Here is a 24,449-nt window from a genome sequence, read left to right on the forward strand (position 1 = left end):
CCTAGTACACATCATACTGAGCTGAGGCTCCAGCCAGCTCTATGCATGCAGCGGGAGCCAGCATTGCTCCTGCCCGGAGGAAGCAGCTACTAATGCTGCTCCCTCTGAGTGAAAGCAATATTGTGATCTGTTTCCCAGCCCGCACTACAGATCAAAAGTCCGCTCCCAACAGGCATGAGCGTTTTTAAAGGCCCGCCCACTAGGAGTGGGCTTAGTGGGAGTTTTAAAAATGCTCCTGCAAAGCGAGAGCAAACACAGTGCGCCAGTGCGAGCAGGGAAACTGCAAAGTCCTGGGTGTACTCTCCCCAGGACATAGCTAGCGAGCTGGTCTCGTTAGATGGGGTCCCTGGGGCCATTATTGGCTCACGGAGAGGGTCTGAGCAGCCCCCTCCCATAAAGTGATCGACCCCGGGGGTGGGCTCCCTGGAGCCTTTAATGGTCAGACAGGTTTATTAAATTTTGGCCCTGGGGGTGAGCTCTCTGGGGCCTTCAGAGACTCAGAGTGGGGTAGAGTGATCCCCCTCCCCATATAAACTAATTTTGCCCCAGGGGTGCGCTCCCTGCAGGCTTTAATGGCTCGGGGACGGCACGCAGCCCCTCTCCCTTTTATGAATATAGCCCCGGGGGGTGGGCTCCCTGGGTCATACACTTCATATATGTGGCCCATCCGCCATTTTGGTTTTCTAACTCGCTGGATCGTGGCATTTGTTGCCGAATTTTCATTTGCTTTTGGTCTGAGGGCGTCGGGGGGGGGGGGGGGGGGGTCCTTTGGGTCCCCCCCCATGGGCACAAGGTGCTCCTTGCATCCCTACCCTGTCCCCATATGCAATGTGTTTTCACTACTTCAGGACAGAGGACTGAGTCCCCATGTTCTATATTGGCTGGCAGCAACATTTTTCTCATGTTGCTGGCAGCCAATCGGCGTGAGGTAGCCAAAGGGTAATATAGCTCCATTGGCCAATCAAACTGCTCCATATTTAAATTGGCACCCCACGAGAGTCTCTCAAGTCTCTCACGGACCCAACCGTCGAGATATACAATTATTTTTTACCCTTAATTTCTCAAAAACTACTTAACAGATTTACACCAAATCACAAAAAAGCCAGATCTGCATACCAAGATCTAGCTTTGTGCCAAATTTGGTGGGATTACAATCTGCATTTTTTGCTGTAGCCATTTTCAACAAAATAGATAGATAAGTCTGTACAAACATACTCAGATTATTCTCACTATGGTTAGAAGAGGTTTCGAAAATGTTTTTTTCTTGTTTGGAGGGGGATCTGTTTCAGCAGATACGTTGGGCTGCGATGGGCAACTGTTTTGCCCCCAGTTACGCATGCTTGCTTGTGGGCTGGTGGGAGGAATAGGTGCTCTGCAGGGTCCATGAGAAAATGTGGGATGTTCATGCAGTGGTATGGTCCAGGTCAGTTGAAGAATTTGTAAAAATTATCAACAAAGTGAAAATGCACTTTACTTATGAGATAAGCAAAACAAGTGTGACATTTCTAGATTTAGAAATATTGGTGCAGGATAAAAAGCTACAAACTAGGCTGCATAGAAAAACAAAAGCCAGAAACACAAAACTACATTCAACAAGTTTTCATCCAAAACATACTAAATTGAGTATCCCTTTTGACGAACTGCTCCAAGCAAGGAGGAATTGCAGTACATAGATTGACACACCACAATGCCAGGAGGAAATGAAGATGAAGTTTGCACAGAGAGGGTATAGTTCTAGTGTAGTCGAGGAAGCTCACAAATCAGCAAATAAACAGGAAAGGGAGACAATTTTATTCCCCAATAGCACTGAAAAGAAAAAAGTCACAGCCAAAAATGATGATATGAGATTTATAACAAATTTTAGTGCCCAGGATAAGAACATGGCAGCATTGATGAGAAGAAATTGGCATATAATAAAGGCGGATCCTGTAATAGGCACTCTTTTACCTAAGTGGCCACAAATAACCTATAGATATGCACCCTTACTCAAAGATAAATTAGTATGCAGGAGTCCAGAAGTAGTGGAAATAGAGGGGTGGCTCAGACCTAAGACAGGTTTCAAAAAGTGAAGTGAAAAGCATGCAGTATAGGCCAAAACACTAAGACATATACATCACCCTTCAATGACCATAAAACTAATATCAAAGGAACATATAGCTGCAGAATGGAATTTGCTGTGTATGTTTTAACTTGCACATGTGGTTTAAGATACATGGGCAGCAACCCACTACCAGTGTTCAAGAGGATCAAACAGCATTTGTGTGCTACTGTAAATAATGATTCAACATATCTGGTGGCATGCCACTGTTCAGTACATTACAAGAAAGATCCAAACCAAATCACATATTTTCTGATTGATGCAATATTACCCAAAAGAAGAGGAGGGGATCGAGTAAAAAAGTTGAGAGAATTAGAAATTAAATATATTATCAACTTGGATTGCAAAGTCCCAAATGGCCTCAACATGGATGAGGTATTATACTTGAGTCTGTAATAGACATATTAAGTTTGTAAATGGAACAATCCGGACTTACTTGGGCACGGTATCATTCACTACAGTTAAAATCAATTACAGAGAGAAATAATCATTTGCTATGATCATATGACAATTTTTTTTTTTAACACCGTTGAGTTTTCGAATTTTTGGATTTTTCGAATTTCAATTATGTTATAAATCATGAATATTAGAATAGTTTTATATTTTAGGTGGGTAACGCTTGGAACAGTGGTATCTATTAAGTTATTTGCTCACGTGGGTCTAATGAAATGATGTACTCTGCGGATATGGGACCTTATTGTCCTGTTAATTATAGCGATGACGTATGTGGCGAGATTAAAAAAGGAAGACCTCAAATTACAGTAATGAATGACCTGGACTAGTGAGTGGAATCAAGCATGCCTGACCAAATAGATCGAGGGGATCCGCGTGGTCAGATCATAGTGCCCTCACACATCTGATAGGATGTCACGCTTCATCATAGGACGCTCCTCATCAAGCCAGTGCTGCAATGCCTGATCGCCTGTGGGCTCTTTAGCGGCGATTCCACTATGCCCAGTAAAATTAGAAATACTGCACCTGCTTCGATGCAGTGGGGTTGATTCCACCCCAAGGTGCTGGGAAGAAATACCCCTTGGGTGAGGCAGACATCCGCGACTCAGCTGCAGAAAGAGTAATCCTCGCAGGAGCTTTGCCCTGGACCTACCCACCTCTATCAGCCTGTAGGATCTACAAGTCACAATGATCACTCTTTCTACAGCTGAGTCCCGGACCTCTGCCCCACATATTGAGTATTTCTTCCCAGAACCCTGGGTGGAACCAACCCCCGCTGCATCAAAGCAGGTGCAGTATTTCTAATTTTAGTGGGCACCCAATACTTAACGCTGGCCCCCATAACTTTACCATATATGGTAGCTAATATTCCGGTCCTGAAGAAATGCCAAATGACCCTCCAGATAACGAAGGCATGAAACATGTGGACCCCAATATTTCCTTCACATGATAGCTATAAGGGTACATTGTTACCGCAAGATAGCACGGTTGTTATTATTTTGTGAAGGGACCCGTATCTGATTAAAAAATCCCTGGGTTCCCTTATACTCTTATATCACTACTGTTACCACCCTATCTCCGACCCCTCATGAGCATTCATCTTATGGCATTAATCGATCAAAAGATCTCCGCTAAAGAGTCCACAGGCCCATCAGGCACTGCAGCGCCGGCTTGACGAGAAGCGTCCTATGATGACGCATGGCCGTCCCAGGTGCGTGAGGGCACTAAGATCTGCCCACACGAATCCCCTTGATCTATGTGGTTAAGAGTTAAAATGGGTTATTTTAACAGGCCATACTGCAGCACTCAAGAGTGGTAGGCCTGAAGCAATGGTTTCCTTTTCACACTAGTTGATAGCAAAATAAGTGCTGCAGTCCACAAATGACATTTTAACTTTCAAAGCTTGGATGCATTTTCTTCAACACAAACTATGGCCTCACAATAAAGTAAAGTTAGAGAAGTCAATCAGGGATGAACCAATTTCTACATGTTTTAGGGGTCAGAGAGCATATAATAGACAGCAGTGCTACAGTGTGAAGAGTGTGAAAGCCAGCAATAAACCTCAGCAAAAAATGTTGGTGACCACACAAAAAGGGGCATTTTCACAGTATTATTCTTATAAATAACAATCTCCAGGCTTACCTTGTGTGCCATTTCCAAAGGCTCACCTCCTTTAATCAGGATGCCATTCTGAGCTCCAACCCCGGTGCCCACCATAACAGCTGTTGGGGTTGCCAGACCCAGTGAGCAGGGACATGCAATACACAGAACTGTGATTGCTGCTTGAAAAGCAAAGCGAATAATCACTTCTTCACGGGAGATGCTCTTGTTGTAGCCCTTTGACAAAGAGGAAAAGGGGTTTCAGTAAACCGAAAAACTTAAAGTAAACACTGAAAACAGAGCAGTGTATTGTGGCTGCAATATTCACTAAGCGGTTCTCAAACAATTACTCTTCACACCCAAGGCGATCCAGCCATTACTATAAAACAACAGTGCCTACAACTAAATTCCTCTGCGTGTCTGTATTTAATATTCGTATTGCAGAAATGGAAAATGTACTGGCTACTGTACCTTGAAAGCAGATTGTGTACATAGGCCTTCGTACCATGGATTAAGTGGGCCTCCACTATTTGAAAGTAACTTTCAGGCAATCTGCACAAGAATCTTAAAAACATTTAGATTCTACATGCAGAACCTGCTTTAAGTACTGTACCAAATCTCAACTTGTCATTACTCAAGCTTTCTTCCTCCATTCCATCACCTTACCAATTTCTTCTTGTCCTACCCATTTACTTACATCCGTTATTGCTCATACAATTGACAAGAACAGACTATCGCAAACTATGAAGCATACAAGACTCGAAGTAGTGGTACTATGGGCCAGTTTTCACACATCCTAATATCTCTGACTCTGGACTACCGCAATAGTAGGAGCCCCACCTCAGTTTTCACCTGGAAAGGTCAAATGATGATAAATATTTCATAGCTTGTGCGCTTGCCCCAGAGATATTTGGTCCCCATTACAAGACTACCAACACACTAGGACAGAGCGCAAGACGGCCTCCACCATCAAAAATGAGGAGGTTACGACAGAGGAAATTACGGAGGCAGTGGGTTGAGGGTCCCCCTGCCACTGTTTGGAGGGTCTGTGCGCACACACTCGCTTGAATCGAGGTAAGCTAAGAAACAACATCAGCAATCATACCACCCTTCCTACTGCTTACTCTACTACTCTAACATCCTTGGTGTAGTGTGTTTTTCTATACTTTAGCCTTTTAATTCCTTTCAACTATTGACTCACAGTGCAATGTGAGCAAGATGTATTGATGAGGTTTATGAAGAAATAACATCTACATACCCTGTATTGCTATCAATGACTATTGTTTAGTATTTTTGTTTTGTCTGATGCTAATGAAATCAACAGACCTAAAAAAAAAGAAATGTATAGCTAGATGGAGAATAAGGAAAGAGACATTGGAAAGTTATGGATAGCACACGACTCAGGTTTGCAAATTTAAATGTAACAAAATTTTCTTTGCCATGAGCAATGTACAAGACCCCCATCCTTTGTATTGAGTGCCACAGCAGCTGAGGAGAATGTGAACCAGAAAAGCATGAAGTAAACTAAGACAACAGAACTGGCAGGAATGACTACATACAACTCATACTGGAACTCCGACACAAATTACTCAAACATTTAATCAATGCACCCACAAATACGCAATTAGCAGTAAACTTGTTCAAAGCCAAAGACAATACAATGTTGAATCCTACACTAATCACAATTTCAGTGGTGCAGTTTTGGTCAAACATTAACACAAAAATGCATAATTAAAAACAAGCAGTGGCAAAGCCAATGTATAACACCTTAATAATGCAAGGATGAAGCATTTGGCTTTACCAATGCTAGTTAGTAAAGCATTGTTAAAAAATACTAAGGAAAAGAAAAAACAATTCAAAATACTGGAGGAAAGGCAAACACATATTTTAAGGTATCTCTAAAATGTACAATAAATTCAATATTTGTAATTGTCAGAACCACTTTCAGAGGACCACGGGGCATGCAGGGATTACTGGGTCCAACAGTGGGGGTGAGGCCTTTTAATCCTGATGTCCCGGGGCCCGACCTATTGATCCTGAGCATCTTGGCCAAGTATCCCTTCTGCACTTGACTCTCACTGTTACATGTGAATGAGCAGTCTAAGCCTCTCTCGGTGAGGGGCAGTTTGGCTAATGATTAGTGAACACGACTCAGAACACGCAGCAGTAGCAAGAAGTCAATGTCGAGTCAAACACTTATTTTTATAATAAAAAGAAGTATTTTCTTTGTAACTCTACTTATGCCTAGGAAAGTTACAACATTTACAGACCATACATTCCTCCTTGTGGGCGGGGTTCTAGTGTTTAAACGGCAAATCCCTGTCCCACCCGCTCCTTTAGATGTGATTGGGGTTATTCTCCATTCGCTGGAGGCGACATCCAGGGAAGGCTCCCGAACAGGCTTGAACACAAGAATCCACTCCAACTCTTAGCAAATAGTCAAAAGTGTCTCGGCACCAGAGTGCTCTTAGTAGCGAGTCACCCGGGAGAAGGTAGGCCTGTACTCAGTCCTACCTGCTCCAGCAGAAAAGAAGCGTGCAGCATCTTGGAGGGTCCGTGGGCCCTCTCATCAAAGCCGGGTCTGGTGGCTCAGTGGACTAATGCGTCCACTGCAGGGGCTTGTGTTTGACCACATGGTCACAGGTTCAAATCCCAGCAGGTCCACTCTGCCTTTCATCCATCTGAGGTTGATAAAATGAGTACCATTGAGTTCGGTAACAATAAACATCTGTCTTTCAGCGCCAAGATGCCAAGGGGTGAACTTGCGCTTTACAAATACACGTTATGTTATAGTCCTGCTTGGTAAGCTGGCTGCATACAGGATGCGTGGCTGCACTTGGCAGGAGAAGGTTTTCCTTGGAGCCAACGTGGTCGGATCGGTGAGCAATCAGAGATGTTTCCGTGCTCCTCCTACAAGGTATGTTTCTGTGTTTCCAAAATGGGGGTGTTTCTGATGCTCCTGATCCCGATCCCAGTGATTAGGGGATACGTCCACAGGGTCCTCATTCAGTCCATGGTGTCAAATCAGTTGCAGTCCTCGTTGCTGCTCATGGCCACGGGTAACCATGGTTCAGGGTTCACAGGCTGCGCTCCATCTGCAAGGCACAATTGTTTCTGGCAGTTGCTCCCGGGATACCGGATTGTCACAACACTGCCATCCGAGGCACCAATCCTTACCACGAGGTAATCTGTACCATGGCAGCCCTTCTGTCCTATGGTGTCATGGCTGCAATCCTTCACAGGCTTTGGCGCTCTTCAAAAGGCAGCCACTCCTGGCATATGGGGTTGCCACTGCGGTGCCGTACAAGCTTTGCCCTTACTGCACAGACCTCATGCCACAGCTATCTTTACGCGGTACAAAAGAGGGTGGTGATGGACGGAGCATCCAAACCAATCAACCACTCACACCCAGTAAAAAGATCTGGGTTTAATCCATCACCGTTCTTTATCCCACTCTGCCACCCCAGTTCAGACATGGCTATATGCAGATCTGGGAGTGTTTGATTGGTTCAGATGCTCCGTCCATTACCACCCCCTTTTGTACAGCTATCTTTACGGCACCATATGGGGATCGTCGACTTGAATCTGCACATGGCATAAACCCAATCGGTGCAGCAGCCTGTCTTTGAAACCTCACGCAGGGAGCCCACATGACAACGCTCTCCTCTTCCTCACAGGTCACACTGGTCTTGGCAAGCAGATAGGCGCTGATGTTCCAGGCTCCAGAGCAGGTGGTCTTGGTCTCCTTGGGAGATGTACCATTATTCAGCAGGGAGACGAGCAGGCCTTGGCCCAAAGTCCTGGTCATAGGCAGAAGTCCCCTCCTCACACAGCCCGTCGGGGTGCTTGGCAAATTAAAATTTTGGGGGTCTCAACTTCCCCCTTCCATTTCCAGACACCAAATGTGATTTAGTGTCTGAGTCTTTGAAGTTTTATGCTGGGGTTCTGCTTCTTTTAACCCCTTCGATGCTCATGACGGAACGGTTCCGTCATGAGCGTCGGTTGGCCTGTGCTCATGACGGAACCGTTCCGTCATGAGCCCGTTGGCTCATTAGAACGTTCAGCACAGCGCGAAAATTCGCGCCGCGCTGAAGCGGTTAAGGTCCCTACTTCTCCTCTCCCTCTTCTTCTTGAAAGGCATCCTGTCACAGTGGGAGAGTCTCTAGAGCGGACAGTCCCACAACAGAAGCCATGGGAGTGACTAGACTTCACGCCTGGATGTCAGCAACAGTGATATGTGCATGAAAAGGTTAATTCCAGGCTTCCAGACCTACTCTTTAGGATTCCCTTATCAGCCCCATCTCCTTCCCGAGATGTGTCTAGCCCCTCTACTTGTGATCTTATACGGATTCAAAAAGCACCCTTTGAGGTCTCGATCTTCCTTCTCTAGTGTGTCCCACTCAGTGAATCTACAAGTGGTAAAGACGCAGAGGGTTTGCCCCCTACATTCTCTCCTTGAAACATCCCTGCAAAAGAATGCCCTCCAGAGCTAGACACTGATGTATACAACAGCTGAGAACAACATTCTTAAAAAGCAAGGAAAAACTGAAAATGTCACTTACAGGAAAATATTTTTCCACAATCTCGAAATCCACATAGCCAATCACAAGCCAGGCGAAAAGGGTAAGAACGGAAACAGCAACGATGCAGGGTACAAAATACCCACTGAGTTTATCTGCAAATTGCTGTATTGGAGCCTGGAAAACACCAAAGCAAAACAGACATTAGAGCTGATCTTATTCACATCATTTTACTTTTAGCAAATGCAATATGCAAGGGCTCTGTCCCTCCCCTCACCATTTCTCTGGTAGGCACCAGTTAGCCCCCAGCCACACATATCTTGCTTCATTCCAAGGTTAGCCTCTCCCACGGATATCCCTTTATTTCTGTTATTCTTGTCCACTGGCCTTCAAACCCTCTTTGTGAGTATTTCATCCTTTGACATTCGCAAGGCATTTGATGTCTTGCTTACCAACCTATTACTGGGTTTCTGGTCTTCCACTTCTAGACGAGCCTAGACTTGTAACCATTTGGTTTAGGATTGATTAGCTGGCATGTTAATTCTTAGTTATCCTAGCTGTGGGTACCTAGGCTGGGCCTGATGTTAAACAAAACAACACCCAAACTTTGAGCAAAGAGCCTCAATATTCTAGAGAATTAGCCTCAAGCCTCAATCTGTTCTTTAGCAATGCCCTCTAAGTGAGGGTTATTCACAACACGGAGACAGGAGTAAAGATGCACACAGTGAGACAAAACAATACAGAGACATGGGCAAAGACAAACGCAGTGAGACAGAAGAACACGGATACAGGGGTAAAGATGCACACGGTGAGACAGAACAATACAGAGACAGGGGCAAAGACAAATGCAGTGAGACAGAGCAACATGGAGACAGGGGCAAAGACAAACGCAGTGAGACAGAACAACATGGAGATAGGGATAAAGACACACGTGGTGAGATAGAGCAACATGGAGACTGGGTCAGAGAGAGTTCTGGCAGCAGTAATCTGGTGAAAAAAGTCTAGAGCAGATGCCTGGAAATAAACTGCTACTAAATTTTGCAATGGGACCCAGTTTAAAAGGGACAACTTATTGTTAAAGTAAAAGCAGATGGGTGCAAATGTGGAAAAAGGACACGCTATCCGGCAGCTTCCATATTTCACAAATACATAAAGCTTTTCTTTTTCTCATGGCACGTTGGTGGTTACCTTTTTCTACTTTTCACAGTATTAGGATTTCACAATGAGATACTTATTTCACTTTAGTTTGGCACTTTAACACTTAACCAGCAGCTAAAATGGCTGTGTACGTTAAATATTTGCTGGGGGCATGTGGTGGAATCTGTAAAGTTAAGAATTGTAATGTCAGCCGGACCAACTCAGCCTGCCAGTCCCTGAGGTCAATATACTATGTAGATAAAAAATGCTTATAATTTATAGTATTATAAAAAAAATCAATTTGTTTATTAGCGTCACCTTTTCATATACCTTAGGCACGGTTAAGTCAGTTTCTCGACAAGGATGAACATATTTAGAGTCTGGTCTTTGCCTTTTAAAGCACCCCCACCCGTCGAATGAAAGATAAGTCTATATTACACACAGGCTCAGTAATTGCACTATGGTGTGAAGCAATGTGACAACACGACGACCACCATTACTTTTTGCAACTTGAAAGACTCTGAAACACAATGTATGTGGAGTAAAGTACACTATAGCTTTTTCTTACACCCCCACAAGGGCCTAATTGCCTTTCAGCATTAATCACGGAGAGGAATGGGAATTTCAATAATTTTAAAAACATCTTCTCTGTACCAGCAGAAAACATTAATTACAAGATCCGATTTTTTTATTGTAAATGAACTAAACTTAAACGGAAGATGCTAGCACATTATTGAAGCGTTTTAAAACTGCATTTAAAAGGATAAATCAGCACATTACTTCTGACAAGTAACGCCGTGTCATACAGGATCAAGCTACAAATGTTTATCTTGTGCACAAAACTTTCAGACTTCCTTGAGAATAACGGACACCAGGCGAAAGTAACAGGGGCACAGGAAGGGTACTTACGAAAAATCGCAATTATATAATAAAGGTGAAATAGTACCTGAATCACAGCGCGAGCAGTGGATGCCCAGCGGAGGGACACTAATCAAAACAAATTAATCTGTACATGGGCCATGGGCCACAGAAAGAAAAGGAAGTGACGCATGGGAAGCGTCAATAGAAGGCAATAGAAAGCAGAAAAGAAGAGCAATAATGATGCCAATTCACTGGTAAGCTCTGGGCCAGTTCCAAGCCTATTAGTAGAGACAAGAGTCTAACAAGAGAGAGAGCATGCGCTAGTGCTTACTCTCAAAGGCTCACCCTAAAAAAGGGAACTTGTCTTTAGATTGAGGCAACAAAGATATTAGAGCCAGAAAAAGCAGTTCAGCACCGAATATTATCAGATGGAGCTATATCTTCAGTTGCTTTACAAATTCAGCAGAAATATCTCTGAACTGTATTGGTAATAGTCCATCTACAAGTTCAGAGTATTACATTTAATTTCAAGAGAATTTTGGCAGTTACCAGCACTGTTAGCAACTTCACTTACTTCCTTATGCCTACTACCCCTCCTGGGTATAGGTCATCAACCAGGACTCTCCAACCTCTCGGTCTTGGGTTTTTCTTTCAATCTGACTCCAGGCGAAACTCATCTCCTTGCAGTCAACATTGCCAGGTGTTTCTTGGTCTTCCTCTTTTTCTTTTCCCGTGGGGGTTTCAGGAGAGGGTTTGCCAGGTGATGTTTGATGTGGGCTGTAACCTATCCAGCCCCAGAGTCTTTTCATGATTTCTTCATGAACATGGAGTCGAAAAGCCTGCTGCCATATGTTATTGTTGCTGATGATGTTTGGTCAACGAATTAAGAGTATTTTCCTCAAACAGGTGTTGATGAAGGACAGGAATTTGTTGGTGGTGGTCGCTGTTTCACTGCTTCAAACAGAAGGACCAATATTACGTTGGTGTTAAAAAGTCTGATCTTGGTTTGCAGCTTTAGGTCCTTGGAGCGAATGTTTGACGGAATTCCGCATGTATTTTTCACGCATGCCTCCGGAACTCTCATTTGAACGAATGTGTCTTTACCACACGTTTGTTCCGCACGCAAGTCATTTTAACGACTTGCCTTAGGGGAGCAGTGGATAATGGAATAGTTTAATTTACTATTCCAACTTCAGTTTGCGCAACAGTAGGGAAGGTGTTGGACTTTAATTCCAACACCATTCCACCACTGCACCCCTAAAGCAAGTCATAACGACTTGCATGCAGAATGAATGCATGCTAAAGACACATTTGGTCTGTTGCCGGTGCTGTGAAGGCACATTATGATTCCGACTTTGTCCTGAAGGACGTTTCCCCCTAGGAGCTCCAGATCTTTTTTAGCTGAATGCGAGCAGCCCTTGCAGTGCCGATTCTTGCCTTGATGTTGCGGTCTATGGCCAGCAGGAAGAGAAAAGGTGAGTGCAAACAACTCTGGCGGTCTCGGGTCCTCACTTCGAAGGCTTCCAAGAGTTTACTCCATGGACTATCTTGCAGGTAATTCCCTTGTAAGAATCATCAGGAACTTTTATGAGGGAATAGTCTGCAAGAAGTTCATGTTGCAACTGCACTAGCTGGACAATGTGCTGTTTTGATTGGACCCACGCCTTAAAATCCTTCATTGTCTTAAAGAAGGAACCCAGCAACTTATCCTTTTTACTAGTTTGCCTAGAGCAGGCTGGTAACATTATATTCCTATAGTATTCTAGCCCCATATTATTATTTCTACAGTTCATAAACCTTTCCTGCCCTTCGGAACGGTTTCAAGTAAGACAGTGAAGAAAGCACAAGTTTAGGTGCTTAGAGTCAGTGACATAATATTAAATAGCATTTCCTCTTTCAGCACGAATATTCTGCATTTTAAAATGGAGACCTTAATTGTGTCTTGCAAATTGTTGTCCATGCTTCATGTTTCTGCACCAATGAGTCAGCTGCATGTCTGGTGCCATATGTTAATATCAAGTGTTATCTCGAGAGCAAAAAGTTTGGTAAAACAGAAAATTATATTTATATATAAGAATAGCAGATACTGTAGAAGCACCTAGTCATGGAAGTAAGCTTTCAGAGTGGTGCCCTTTTGCCAAAAACAGGCACAAGACATAATAATACAAATCATTTACTAGTCCGACAAAAGTCAGAGTGATCGCATGTTCGCTATGTCACTCAATATCTGCTATCAATTCAATCAACGGTTTGAAAGAAATGACAAATTACCTTGGATGTCTGGGCTTCTTCAACAAGTTTGACGATCTGGGAAAGCGTTGTATCTGACCCCACGTGAGTTGCGCGAATCAGCAGTGAACCATTCTGATTGATAGATCCAGCAATAACTGGACTTCCAGGCTTCTTAGTCACAGGCATGGCCTCGCCTAAGGTAAAATCAAAGAAGAAAAATGCTGTTAAAACATGCAGTGAATTCTCCTTAATGTCACTTAAACTGCTAATGTTTCCACATCTACTCTCCTTACAGGACTTAGATGGTTTCAGAAAAGTAGATTAATATTCTCATTATTTCACTTTACTGACAACAATTTCATAAACAGAATCACCAAAATAAGACTATAATGCTCATCCAACCATATCGCACCACCTGAAGATGGTACCTAATCCTGTGTGCCTCACACAGACAAGCCTCAGATAGCAAGGATTTTTCAAGGAAAGCAGGGAGTATTTTAAATGCCAGGCCTGGTCCTCCCTGGAATGGAAACTAGGCATGCCCGTCCTACTTGGGGTGATAAATGCAATAAGAACAATTTATGAACAGAATGCTGAACAATGTCAAACTCTCACCCCCAGTCAGAGATCTGGACCCAAATCCATGTTTTTTGCTCACCACGCCATTCCAGTTTGAACCCAGCCATATGCAAATCAGTCTTGACCCTGCTGCCCATGGGAACAGTCCGGCCCGAACCATGGCCAGACGTGGGTTCCGTGCTCACGATGCTGCTGGATTCAAGCTATTCTGACTGATGAGGGGTGGTAACCCTAAACCGGTACTAGGGTGCTTGTTTCCAGTCCAAGGAGGACCTGGTCTGGCAGTTCAGGCTGGACTGTTCCCATGGGAAGAAGGGTCAAGACTGATTTGTATATGATGGGTCCAAACTGGGTGAGCAATAAAACAATGGATTTAGGCACAGATCTCCGACTCTGCATGAATGTTTGACATTGTTCAGCATTCCGTTCATCAATTGTTGTTTTGTTGCACATAGTGAAGATAAAGCTAAAACCTCATAGAAAGCCACCAGCCTACTCATCCAAATCAAAGCTCCACTGCCCTCCAACACTAATCCACTCTGCGATGAATCACACTTCATTCAAAGAAAATGCTATACCTTGCTAGAATGAATATTGTTTACTTGGTATCCTAGTTTTCCATGATACGTTTCGACTTTGAATACCTAAGACTTAAGGATATCTCTGCCTACGTGTGGAATGCCTGAGCACACATTCACATTTAAAATCATTTCATAAAGAGAATCTTCCCAAATAAAGACTTTATTTTGTATTTTGTTTTAAGCAAATCAAATCAGATTAAATGTTACAATACAAAGCCTTTTGGATAGAAAAATAGTTTATGTGATATACAAACGAAAATAAAAAATAACCAAATTAAAGCAGAAAATTGTGCATATGAGCACAACTCTCACGGGAATATCCATACTATCGCTTTATGACACTAAGTTACTCCAAAGTCCCAGAGTGCCCTGGAGTGTTCAATTACATCATTTTGTGGTGATGGAACAGTACGAGTAAGGATCTACCCTAGCAGCCCCAGAAATCCTTCTGTCCCAACCCCTTTAATTCTAAGTCCCTCTACCCTCCATCACCATCCAGTGCTTAGCACTTGTGTAACATTTGGGCAGGACACATATTGTACTGGAGAGTGGTAAGAGAAAGTACTAAAGATTACAAAGATTTGTTAAAAAATGGCAAAAACCTGCTGCGGGTTATGTTTTTCTAAAACTACATAAAAAGATTTACTGTGCTAATTGTCAACCTACACTCTGCCTTGTAAATCAATGTGAACAGAAAATAGGTGTTTACCATGTTTTTGTCATTTTTGTAAATGTTGGTCAATATTTTTAGTGGGAAAAATGGGAGATCAAACTATAGGTGAACCCATATGGAGCTAGATATTTAGAAAAAATACAAACCTTAAAAAAATAAACATTATTAGTGAATTCACAAAATAATGAATATATTTTGGAAATCGAAGAATTGGTGGCAAGGTTTGCATCTGTAAACATTCTTATGGACTACTGACCAATGAAATAATATTTTATATATATATATATATATATATATATATATATATATATATATATATATATATATATATTACCTACTGGCGATAGCCAGTAGGTATATATAGTTAGGATTGTTTTCCATAGGGAAATCGCAACATTCTATTGGGAATAACTTTGGCGCCGGTTGAGGAATCTTCCTGAACTTTTCCTTAACTTTGCCTCGCGGCGCTCTGGTCCTTCCCTGAAAGTTTGGGGGGGATCCGTCAAGCGGGGCCCGAGATAAAAGGGGGGTCCCAAAACGTGTTTTCCCCATGTTAATTTCCATAGGGCGGTTGGACTCACTTTTAGCCCGAACGGCTGAATGGTTTTCCACCAAACTTGGCAAAATTGTAGGGACTGGTAGCCCGATGTGCCTTTGCTATGTCTCAAGATATATGCTCCAGTGGTTTTTACGAATATTTACTTTGAAAAAATATATATTGGGCTACATTGGGCTATATATATGTTAGAGCCCAAATGTAGCCCAATGTAGCCCAAAGATGGCCAACAGAGACCAAAAAAACCAAATGTAGCCCAAATATCAGCCAGATGTAGCCCAACTATAGCCCAATGACAGAATGTCCCAGAGTGTTCTAAAGAACAACTAGAGCGCTAACAGTCTTACTTATGACAAAAGTATGGCACACCTAAATTCACTGAAAAAAACATAGGTTTCAGGCCTTATATAGTTAGGAATTAGGCACAAGAAAGCAGAAAAACAAACGTGTAGAACACAAAAAGGGGGCAGGGTAGAAACACCCTGACCCCTTAGGGCTGCTCAGGTGGTCCCACTAGGATATTAATATATTTAAACGTTATCCGCTAATAGAATTAGCATTTAAAAAACCTTTGAAATTCACTGAAAAAAACATAGGTTTCAGGCCTTATATAGTTAGGAATTAGCATTTAAAAAACCTTTGAAATTCACAGAAAAAACCATAGGTTTCAGGCCTTATATAGTTAGGAATTAGCATTTAAAAAAACCTTTGAAATTCACTGAAAAAAACATAGGTTTCAGGAGTTATATAGTTAGGAATTAGCTTTTAAAAAACCTTTGAAATTCACTCAAAAAACTATAAGTTTAAGTGGTGTTATAGTTAGCTGGACATTTTACTCATAAAAAAACAATTGAAATTGTTCCTATATAGTTAGTTGTACTAACTATATTTCGCGCACCCGCAATCCACTGCTGATGATGTCACATATTAGATCATTCATGACATGGTCAGTGACATCACTGATGACATCTCAAATGACATCACTGATGACATCACTGATGACATCATCCACGTGACAATCACATACACCTTTTCATACACTATTACAATTTTTCATCACTCTTTGTAAAATACAGAGTATCATATTTAAATCCATTGTCACAGCAATACAAGTATCTAAAAATCCACTCAGTGATTCATAGATGTATACACACATCTAATCACTTACCTATGGATTCACTCATACATGCTGTCAATAAACAATAGAACACTATCAAAAATACTTATACATCTATATCGACATTAAACAACAGCACGCATCCTATTCACATATGAAGTCATCCTACTCACTTATGCAAACAATGGATCATACTTACATATTTACTTAGCAAAACACTTATACAAACACCACTTCTTCTATTCATTTAGATAGTAAGTCATACTTAGTGAATTATAAAATCATTATTACAAGTATACAGTTATCCATACAGTCACTCACACAATCATTGTGTCTTATGTATACTTATTTATATACAACAACTGACACATACACTGCCTTTTATTTTTCTAGTTTGTTGGACATGTACCATTGAGAAATATATTTGCTCATCACCACACCCATAAAGAGATTCACTCACCCAAACAACTGTTAGAACATGTAGTTTTAACTTCATATATCTACTGAATCAACTATTCACACATCTTTGGACAGTCACACACACCCCACCGAACCACACACACTTTCACACTCCCATACAAATACTCAGTTAACTAATCAATAACTAATATAGACTTTCACATAGCTAGTAAGCAACTGTAGAATCAGTTTACACAACAACTGACAAAGTGATACAGATATTCACACAGTTTAGTCACTATCCACTATATTTAGTGAGACATAAATTGGTCAAGTAAACAGTCAATTAGACTGCTACTAAATCCTCCATCCAAATATTTATTTATATATATCCACTTATTCTTCAATGCAAATTGCTATATATATAATGTATATTTAAATAACGAAGTAAACCACATTCACTGGATGATGTCATCAGTGATGTCATTTGAGATGTCATCAGTGATGTCACTGACCATGTCATGAATGATCTAATATGTGACATCATCAACAGTGGATTGCGGGTGCGCGAAATATAGTTAGTACAACTAACTAGCTAACTGAGCTGACGGCCTCCAGATTTAGATCTTGCATGGAGGCCGTCGGCCAGTGGATGATTTACAACTCACTGAAATTGAATGGGGAGAAGACCGAGGTGATGGTGTTCGGCGAAAGGGAAGATATTTGGTCCACGGAGTGGTAGCCTGACTCGTTCGGCCCCTGCCCTAAGCCTACCTCCTCGGCTAGAAATCTCGGGTGATGATTGACCCTACTCTTGACATGCGCCAACAGGTCAACAGGACGGTATCTACCTGTTGGGGTATACTCCACGTTCTCAGGAAAATCAGGAATTACCTCTCCCTGCAGGCAAGAAGGCAACTTGCTGTCGCCCTTTTGGGGTCTCGTCTGGACTACTGCAATGCGCTGTATGCTGGACTGAATAAAAGTCTGCTGCAGCGCTTGCAGGTAGTCCAGAATGCGGCAGCCAGATTTGTCCTTGATCTTCCCCGACGCTCTTCGGCCACGATGGCCAGGAAGCAGCTTCACTGGCTTCCGATAAAGGAGCGGATTGTCTTTAAGTCCATGTGTATGGTCTATAAGGCCTTGGCAAAAAGCAGCCCTACAGGCATTCGATCCATCTTGACCTATTACAACCCAGGCAGGAACCTCCGCTCCTCCAATCATTTTCTTCTCCACATCCCTCGCATTCGGAAAGCCAGATGGGGTGGTAGGGCTTTTTCCCTTTTGGCTCCCAAATGGTGGAACGACCTTCCATTAGAGCTCAGGTCCCTCCCCTCCCTTCAAACCTTCAGAGCTGCCCTCAAAACACGTCTCTTTGTTCAAGCGTATGAATTAAGCGCATGATTGCCCGCTTTCTGATCTTTTTCTGTTAGGCGCCTTGACACCTTCGGGTTTTAGTTTGCGCGTTACAAGATGCATAATAATAATAAATAATAAATAACTATATAGGAGCAATTTCAATGGGTTTGTATGAGTAAAATGTCCAGCTAACTATAACACCACTAAAACTTATAGTTTTTTTAGTGAATTTCAAAGGTTTTTTAAAAGCTAATTCCTAACTATATAACTCCTGAAACCTATGTTTTTTTCAGTGAATTTCAAAGGTTTTTTTAAATGCTAATTCCTAACTATATAAGGCCTGAAACCTATGGTTTTTTCAGTGAATATATATATATTCACTGAAAAAACCATAGGTTATAGACCATATATAGTTAGGAATTAGCATTTAAAAAACCTTATTTTACTCACACAAAACCATTGAAATTCCATATATAGTTAGTTGCACTAACTATATATCGCGCACCCGCAATCCACTGCTGATGATGTCACATATTACATCATTCATGACATGGTCAGTGACATCACTGATGACATCACTGATGACATCTCAAATGACATCACTGATGACATCACTGATGACATCTCATTTGACATCAATGACCACATCACTGATGATATCATTCATGTGACAATACAATGCATCTCCTCACATTTTAATATAACCTCTGTTTCACCCAGTGTTAAATACAGAGTATAATTTTTGAAACCATTGACACACCAATACTAGTTACTACATACGTACTCACTGATTCCTACGTCTACACACACATTCACTCATTCACCCATACAATCATTCATACATACAATCACTCATCTTTACAACACTATCATATGCACTCATACACCTATACAGACACTCACACTCTGCCACTCATCCATGGAGTTACTCACACACCTAGCCAGTCCTGTAAAGAATCAATCACACTTCCATTTTCTTGTCTATACAGTTAAACATAGAGCACCTTACATTTTCAAACATATACTAACACATACTTACTTTCTTATACAATCATTGATACAAGTACACATTGATCTGCACAGAGTCACACACCTCCCAGCCAGCCACACACACACTCAGTCTCCCATACAAATACTTGGACAATCAATCAATAACCCATATAGTTAATCATATAGCTACTGATCAACACATGCAGCAGTTTACAGAACAACAGACATAATGATGCACAAATTAAGGCAGTTTAGTCACTAACCCATGCACTCAGTGAGACACATTTAATCACTCACTCATACATTCAGTCATGCACCTACTAAATCCTTCGTCCAGACAGTTATACATCTACTCATTCTTCCATATGTAAAACATATTTAAACTTTACAGAAACACACAGTCACTGGATGATGTCATCAGTGATGTCATTTGAGATGTCATCAGTGATGTCATCAGTGATGTCACTGACCATGTCATGAATGATGTAATATGTGACATCATCAGCAGTGGATTGCGGGTGCGCGATATATAGTTAGTGCAACTAACTATATATGGAATTTCAATGGTTTTGTGTGAGTAAAATAAGGTTTTTTAAATGCTAATTCCTAACTATATATGGTCTATAACCTATGGTTTTTTCAGTGAATTTTCAAGGTTTTGTAAATGCTAATTCCTAACTATATATGGTCTATAACCTATGGTTTTTTCAGTGAATTTCAATGGTTTTTTAATAGCAAATATCATAAGCTGTCGAATGTCAAGTACGTGGTAAGAATTTTTTTTTTCGTGTTTATGCACACTGATCTGCTTTGATTGCTGCCCCCCACCCCTCATTTCTATTAGGAGTACTCTCTCTTTGCAGATAGTGAAGGGTAGTTAATGCAGCCCTTTCCCCCTTTGTAATCCGTCGTGCCTGCTTCTCTCTCCATTTGATTGATTGTTCTCTTTGGTTCATTCTCTATTTACAAACAAGCACAGAGTCGCAATACTCTGTTTAGTCTTTGCAGATAGCGAAAAATCGTGTAAAAAAACAAAAGGAATCGAGCAAAATCAGTAGGCCACTAATGGGATCTCTTTTGACCTCGCTAAAATAGAAACATTAGGAACAACCTGTTGAAAATAGCAATGCGTATGTATATAAGCGGCGTTCATTTGTGTTCACAGTACCCCTTGTTGATTGTTTCAATCGAGCATTGAATTGTTCGAAGTTAATTCTCTTAACGATCTTCTCTACCTGCAAACGAGGAAGAATAGGAATATTCTATCTCCCTTTGCAGATAGTGAAGGGTAGGTAACGCAAGCCTTTAACACGTCGTACCTATTTCATTCCTCATTGATTGATTGATTGTCCGAACATTGACTGTTTGGGAATTAGTTCTTTTTGGAGGTATTCCCTGTTTGCAAATAAACGTAGGAAAATCTTTGCAAGTAGTGAAAGGGTACGTAATGCGGACCGTTCTCCCCCGTTGTAATCTGTCATGCCTATCTACTCCCCACTGATTGATGCACCTTTTTCACCCGGACCATTTACTAGAGATACGTCATCTGGCCCGACCAGAGAGCACCCCTAGTGAAAAGGACATATGCAATAATAACGAAGTGATCACTGTATCCTGTTAACAGAAACTTTACCATGAAACAACCTGGCAAGAAAAAAATAGGAAAACGAAAATCAGTAGGCCACTGATGAACATGAACTTTTATTAAACAACGAACAAAGAAACGATAACATAACGTAATGATAAAACCTATTAATGTCCTAGAAACAAGAAAACGTTAAAATATGCCAGTGGTGAGAGACCAGAAAAACAGTAAGAGAAACCAAATCACCCCTCGCTGTCCCACCGCCTGCCACGCCAAAAAAATCGATAGACTAGGGAAAATGCAAGTCAGTAGAACATCCACCCCCACTCTGGAAACTTCCAAGGTGGGGCAGGGTTCCGGCTACGCCCAGCCGGGAGCAGCCCATATAAGGCAGGTTCTGCTGCCACGCCTCGGCCAGGAGATCCTAACGTAGGGTGTAGCCGGAGGAGAGGCCGAGACCAGCGGGACCCGGCCAGGGGATTGCCTTTACAACGCTGAACAGTTGCAGGGGGGGGGAATGTCTCCTCGACCCTCCCCTCTCTCTCCCAGTCCGGCCGCGGTGGCCCTTGAGAGTTGCAGGTAGTCCCGCCACATGCTCTTCCGGTCCGACCACCAACGGTCGGGGGGCCGAGGCCGACGGGATCCGGCTGCAGCCGATAAACCAAGAAACCCGTTCATGGGGCCAGAGCCAGGGGCGTCCGGCCGACATCCACCGGAAGCCCGGCCCGAAGACGGACGGGACACTTCTTTCTTTTATAATGGCTGCGACAACACTGGAGGGGGATGTCTTGCACATGCCTCCGACCCCCCCTCGTCCTCATCGCCTGGTCCGGCCATAACAAATCTCAAGCGAGACGCCGTGGGGTGCACTGGGAGGGAGAGACGGTGCGAACAGGCCTCTCCCGCCTCCCCAGGTGGAGGCTTCCCAGCTGCACCCTCAGCGCTCCAGGCGGTGGCATCCTAACAACTCCAGTGCTGCACAGTTTCGGAACGACCTAGATAACGGTTCTTCCACTGTGGCCATGCTGCAACGTCTCGCCCGGCAGGGTGGAGCCCGTCCGCTCATGTGACCCCGCGATCGCCGGTAGCTGCCGAACTCTCAAAATGGCGGTCGACCTGGCAAGAGCGGGCCCAACATAAAGAAATGGCCCGGTCACTGGTTGACTCCACCACCGTAGTCCTCCACGACCTTGAAGATTCTAGAGGAGCCGCGGGAGTCTCCGACCCCCGATGGGGAATGACTGCCATGATCGCCCGTGGAGTGACGAAACTGTATCCGCGGGACGTCGGCGCTCCCATGCTGGCGCCAGCCTCACTTTGAATTACTACAATCCTGCAGACCTCACTTCCGGTGAAAGCACAGTGTGACCCGGTAGGAAAAATTATTGCACCCCCTCCCCTTTTTGACTGATAGTTCAAACCACCGATCCTTTCCTTTGCCCTTTTAACGGAACTTTGGACTGCCTCCCCCTCTTTTACATTTTCTAGAGAAAACAAAACATTAACCACTACATTAGCATAGCAGTTGACACCAGAACTGTTTTCAAATTGAAAACCAACAACATCTTCAACAGAATCCTTTTTGTTTCTGCTGTGACCCTGCTACAGCACAGGCATTGTCCCCAGCAGTAATTCTGCAATGCCGGTAAGAATAGCTGTGGTGCCTACTGGACTCACTCACCCCCGCGGCGCCCCACGCCGTTATTTGCTGGGCGGCAACTTGCTAGACATCACTTTCGTGCCATCTAGATTTCAGCGCGTTCTGCTGCCTTGGAACTATTCGCACAACAGACCGCTACTGACAAGAATATTTCATTATTGGTGCTGTCAATTTCAATAAATCTATTGGATAATTAAAAAGAAATTGCCACGGTCTCTTCGTTGTTTAAATGTTTTTACTGTTTTTGTTTTGTTGTATATATTTATATGTTATTAAAGTTTTATATTCCTACTACTTTGTTGGAGTGCTATATATTTTTAATGTGACACATAATTGTAAAAACTTTGATGTACAAAGAGTCATTCCTGGAATCTTCCGCTTCAGGCTCGGTCCTCTCCCCAATCACAATACAGGATGGTTTTCAGATAGTAGGAACGCGTGTGCTGTGACGGATCACATCGGGTGTGGGCCTTGATCTACTATAACTCCTTTGAAGAGGGGTGATTCTTTACAGCTGGGGCCATAAACTACATCTGCAGGGCTAGCTGATAGCCTAGGACCGGCCTGGACATTCGGACACAGAGGAAGAGGAGTGTCAGAGGGTGCGGTAGTGAATAGGGCGAAAGGGAGGTGTCGGGCGGGCACAGAGTGTGATTCTCAGGGAAGAGCAGCGCAGATGGGGGAAGGTTTATTGCCCATGCATAAGACAGAGAGCGGTGGTGACCAGTGCCTGGGGGAGATGCTTACGAGGGTGAGGAGCCATGCTACGAATCGACAGCGTGCAGAGAGTGGGTCTGGTCAAGACATCTAAAATGGCTGCCGTGCACGACAAAAGTGTGGCATTTCAAAAAAGGCAAGATGGCGCAGACAATGTTTTTCAACACTTCCTCATTTCCTTCGAATCGAACGTTAACAGACGTTGGGGCATATTACCAAAGTTAAGCGATATTTATCGCTAACGATGCTTACCAACCAATTTTTTACCACTAAGCATCGTCAGAAATTATCGAAGATAAACCTTACTATTATCAAGGTTTATCGCAAATGCGATAATAAACGGCCGCAATGCATGAATATCGCTAAAAACTCAGCGATATTCATGCATTACCGAGCTAATGCTCTTAGCCATGTTATCCACCTCCCATTGGATAACATGGCTAAGAACTGCTCAGGGCAGGTGTTACTTTTTGGAGATATTCGCGCTTAGCGCGAATATCTCCAAAAGTTGGTAATAGGAGATAGATATCTTGCATGTTGTAATGCAAGTTATTGTGGTATATGGAACTCATACCATAATCTCTCAGGAAAGCAGAAACTGATCCTTTTGGGACCGCCTAAAAAGGCCTAGGGGGTGAGGAGTACTCTACTTTGCCCCCTTTTCACGTTCCGAACTATTTTATTTTACTCTCTTCTGTAATTACACAAAATACCAGCGATAAGATGCATCGGAGACACACAGTGAGAGAAAGGAGGCCGGAGATGAAGAAGACATGTCAAATACACATTGGAGATAATATAGTGGCAGAAGGGAAGTAAATATGAGTAAACTTACCATGTAACATAAAAATGTTGCACTCTATACTATAAGTCTCATTTTATACTACAATCACTTCGCTACAACCTCATAAATTAAAAATAAAAATAAATAATGTCTCAAACAATTTTTGATTTCTAAATATAAATTTATTCTTCAGAATTTTCTAAATTTGAAACAACTACTAACATGTCCTCATCAGTAATTTCCTCTTCAATCATCTCATCTGGAATCTCCTCATTAAAAGTCTGCAATGATGATTCTTGTAACTCTATGGTCTCCAAACACTCGATAAATTCGCCATCAAGAGATTGATCAAAAAAATCATTCAAGTCATCTCCTCCTTCTGACAATATTTCATTATTGGTGCTGTCAATTTCAATCAATGTAGTGGAATCATTCAAGTCATCTCCTCGTGACAATATTTCATTATTGGTGCTCTCAATTTCAATCAATGTAGTGGAATCATTCAAGTCATCTCCTCCTTGTGACAATATTTCATTATTGGTGCTGTCC

The 24,449-nt window shown here is 42.5% G+C and overlaps 1 protein-coding gene across 1 annotated transcript in view; it reads right to left on the reverse strand.

The window, feature by feature from the left end:
* LOC144829565 (copper-transporting ATPase 1-like) overlaps positions 1–24,449 on the reverse strand; it is a 137,225-nt gene that overhangs the window by 90,886 nt on the left and 21,890 nt on the right. Inside the window, exons 7-9 of the mRNA XM_078688824.1 lie at positions 12,940–13,094; positions 8,713–8,847; positions 4,193–4,387 (exon numbers count right to left, since the gene is read on the reverse strand). Coding sequence (XP_078544950.1) covers positions 4,193–4,387; positions 8,713–8,847; positions 12,940–13,094 — 485 coding nt within the window. The remainder of the gene's footprint in view (positions 1–4,192; positions 4,388–8,712; positions 8,848–12,939; positions 13,095–24,449) is intronic.

This window comes from Lissotriton helveticus, chromosome 4_1 (genome assembly GCF_964261635.1).
Source record: "Lissotriton helveticus chromosome 4_1, aLisHel1.1, whole genome shotgun sequence".
NCBI lineage: Eukaryota > Metazoa > Chordata > Amphibia > Caudata > Salamandridae > Lissotriton > Lissotriton helveticus.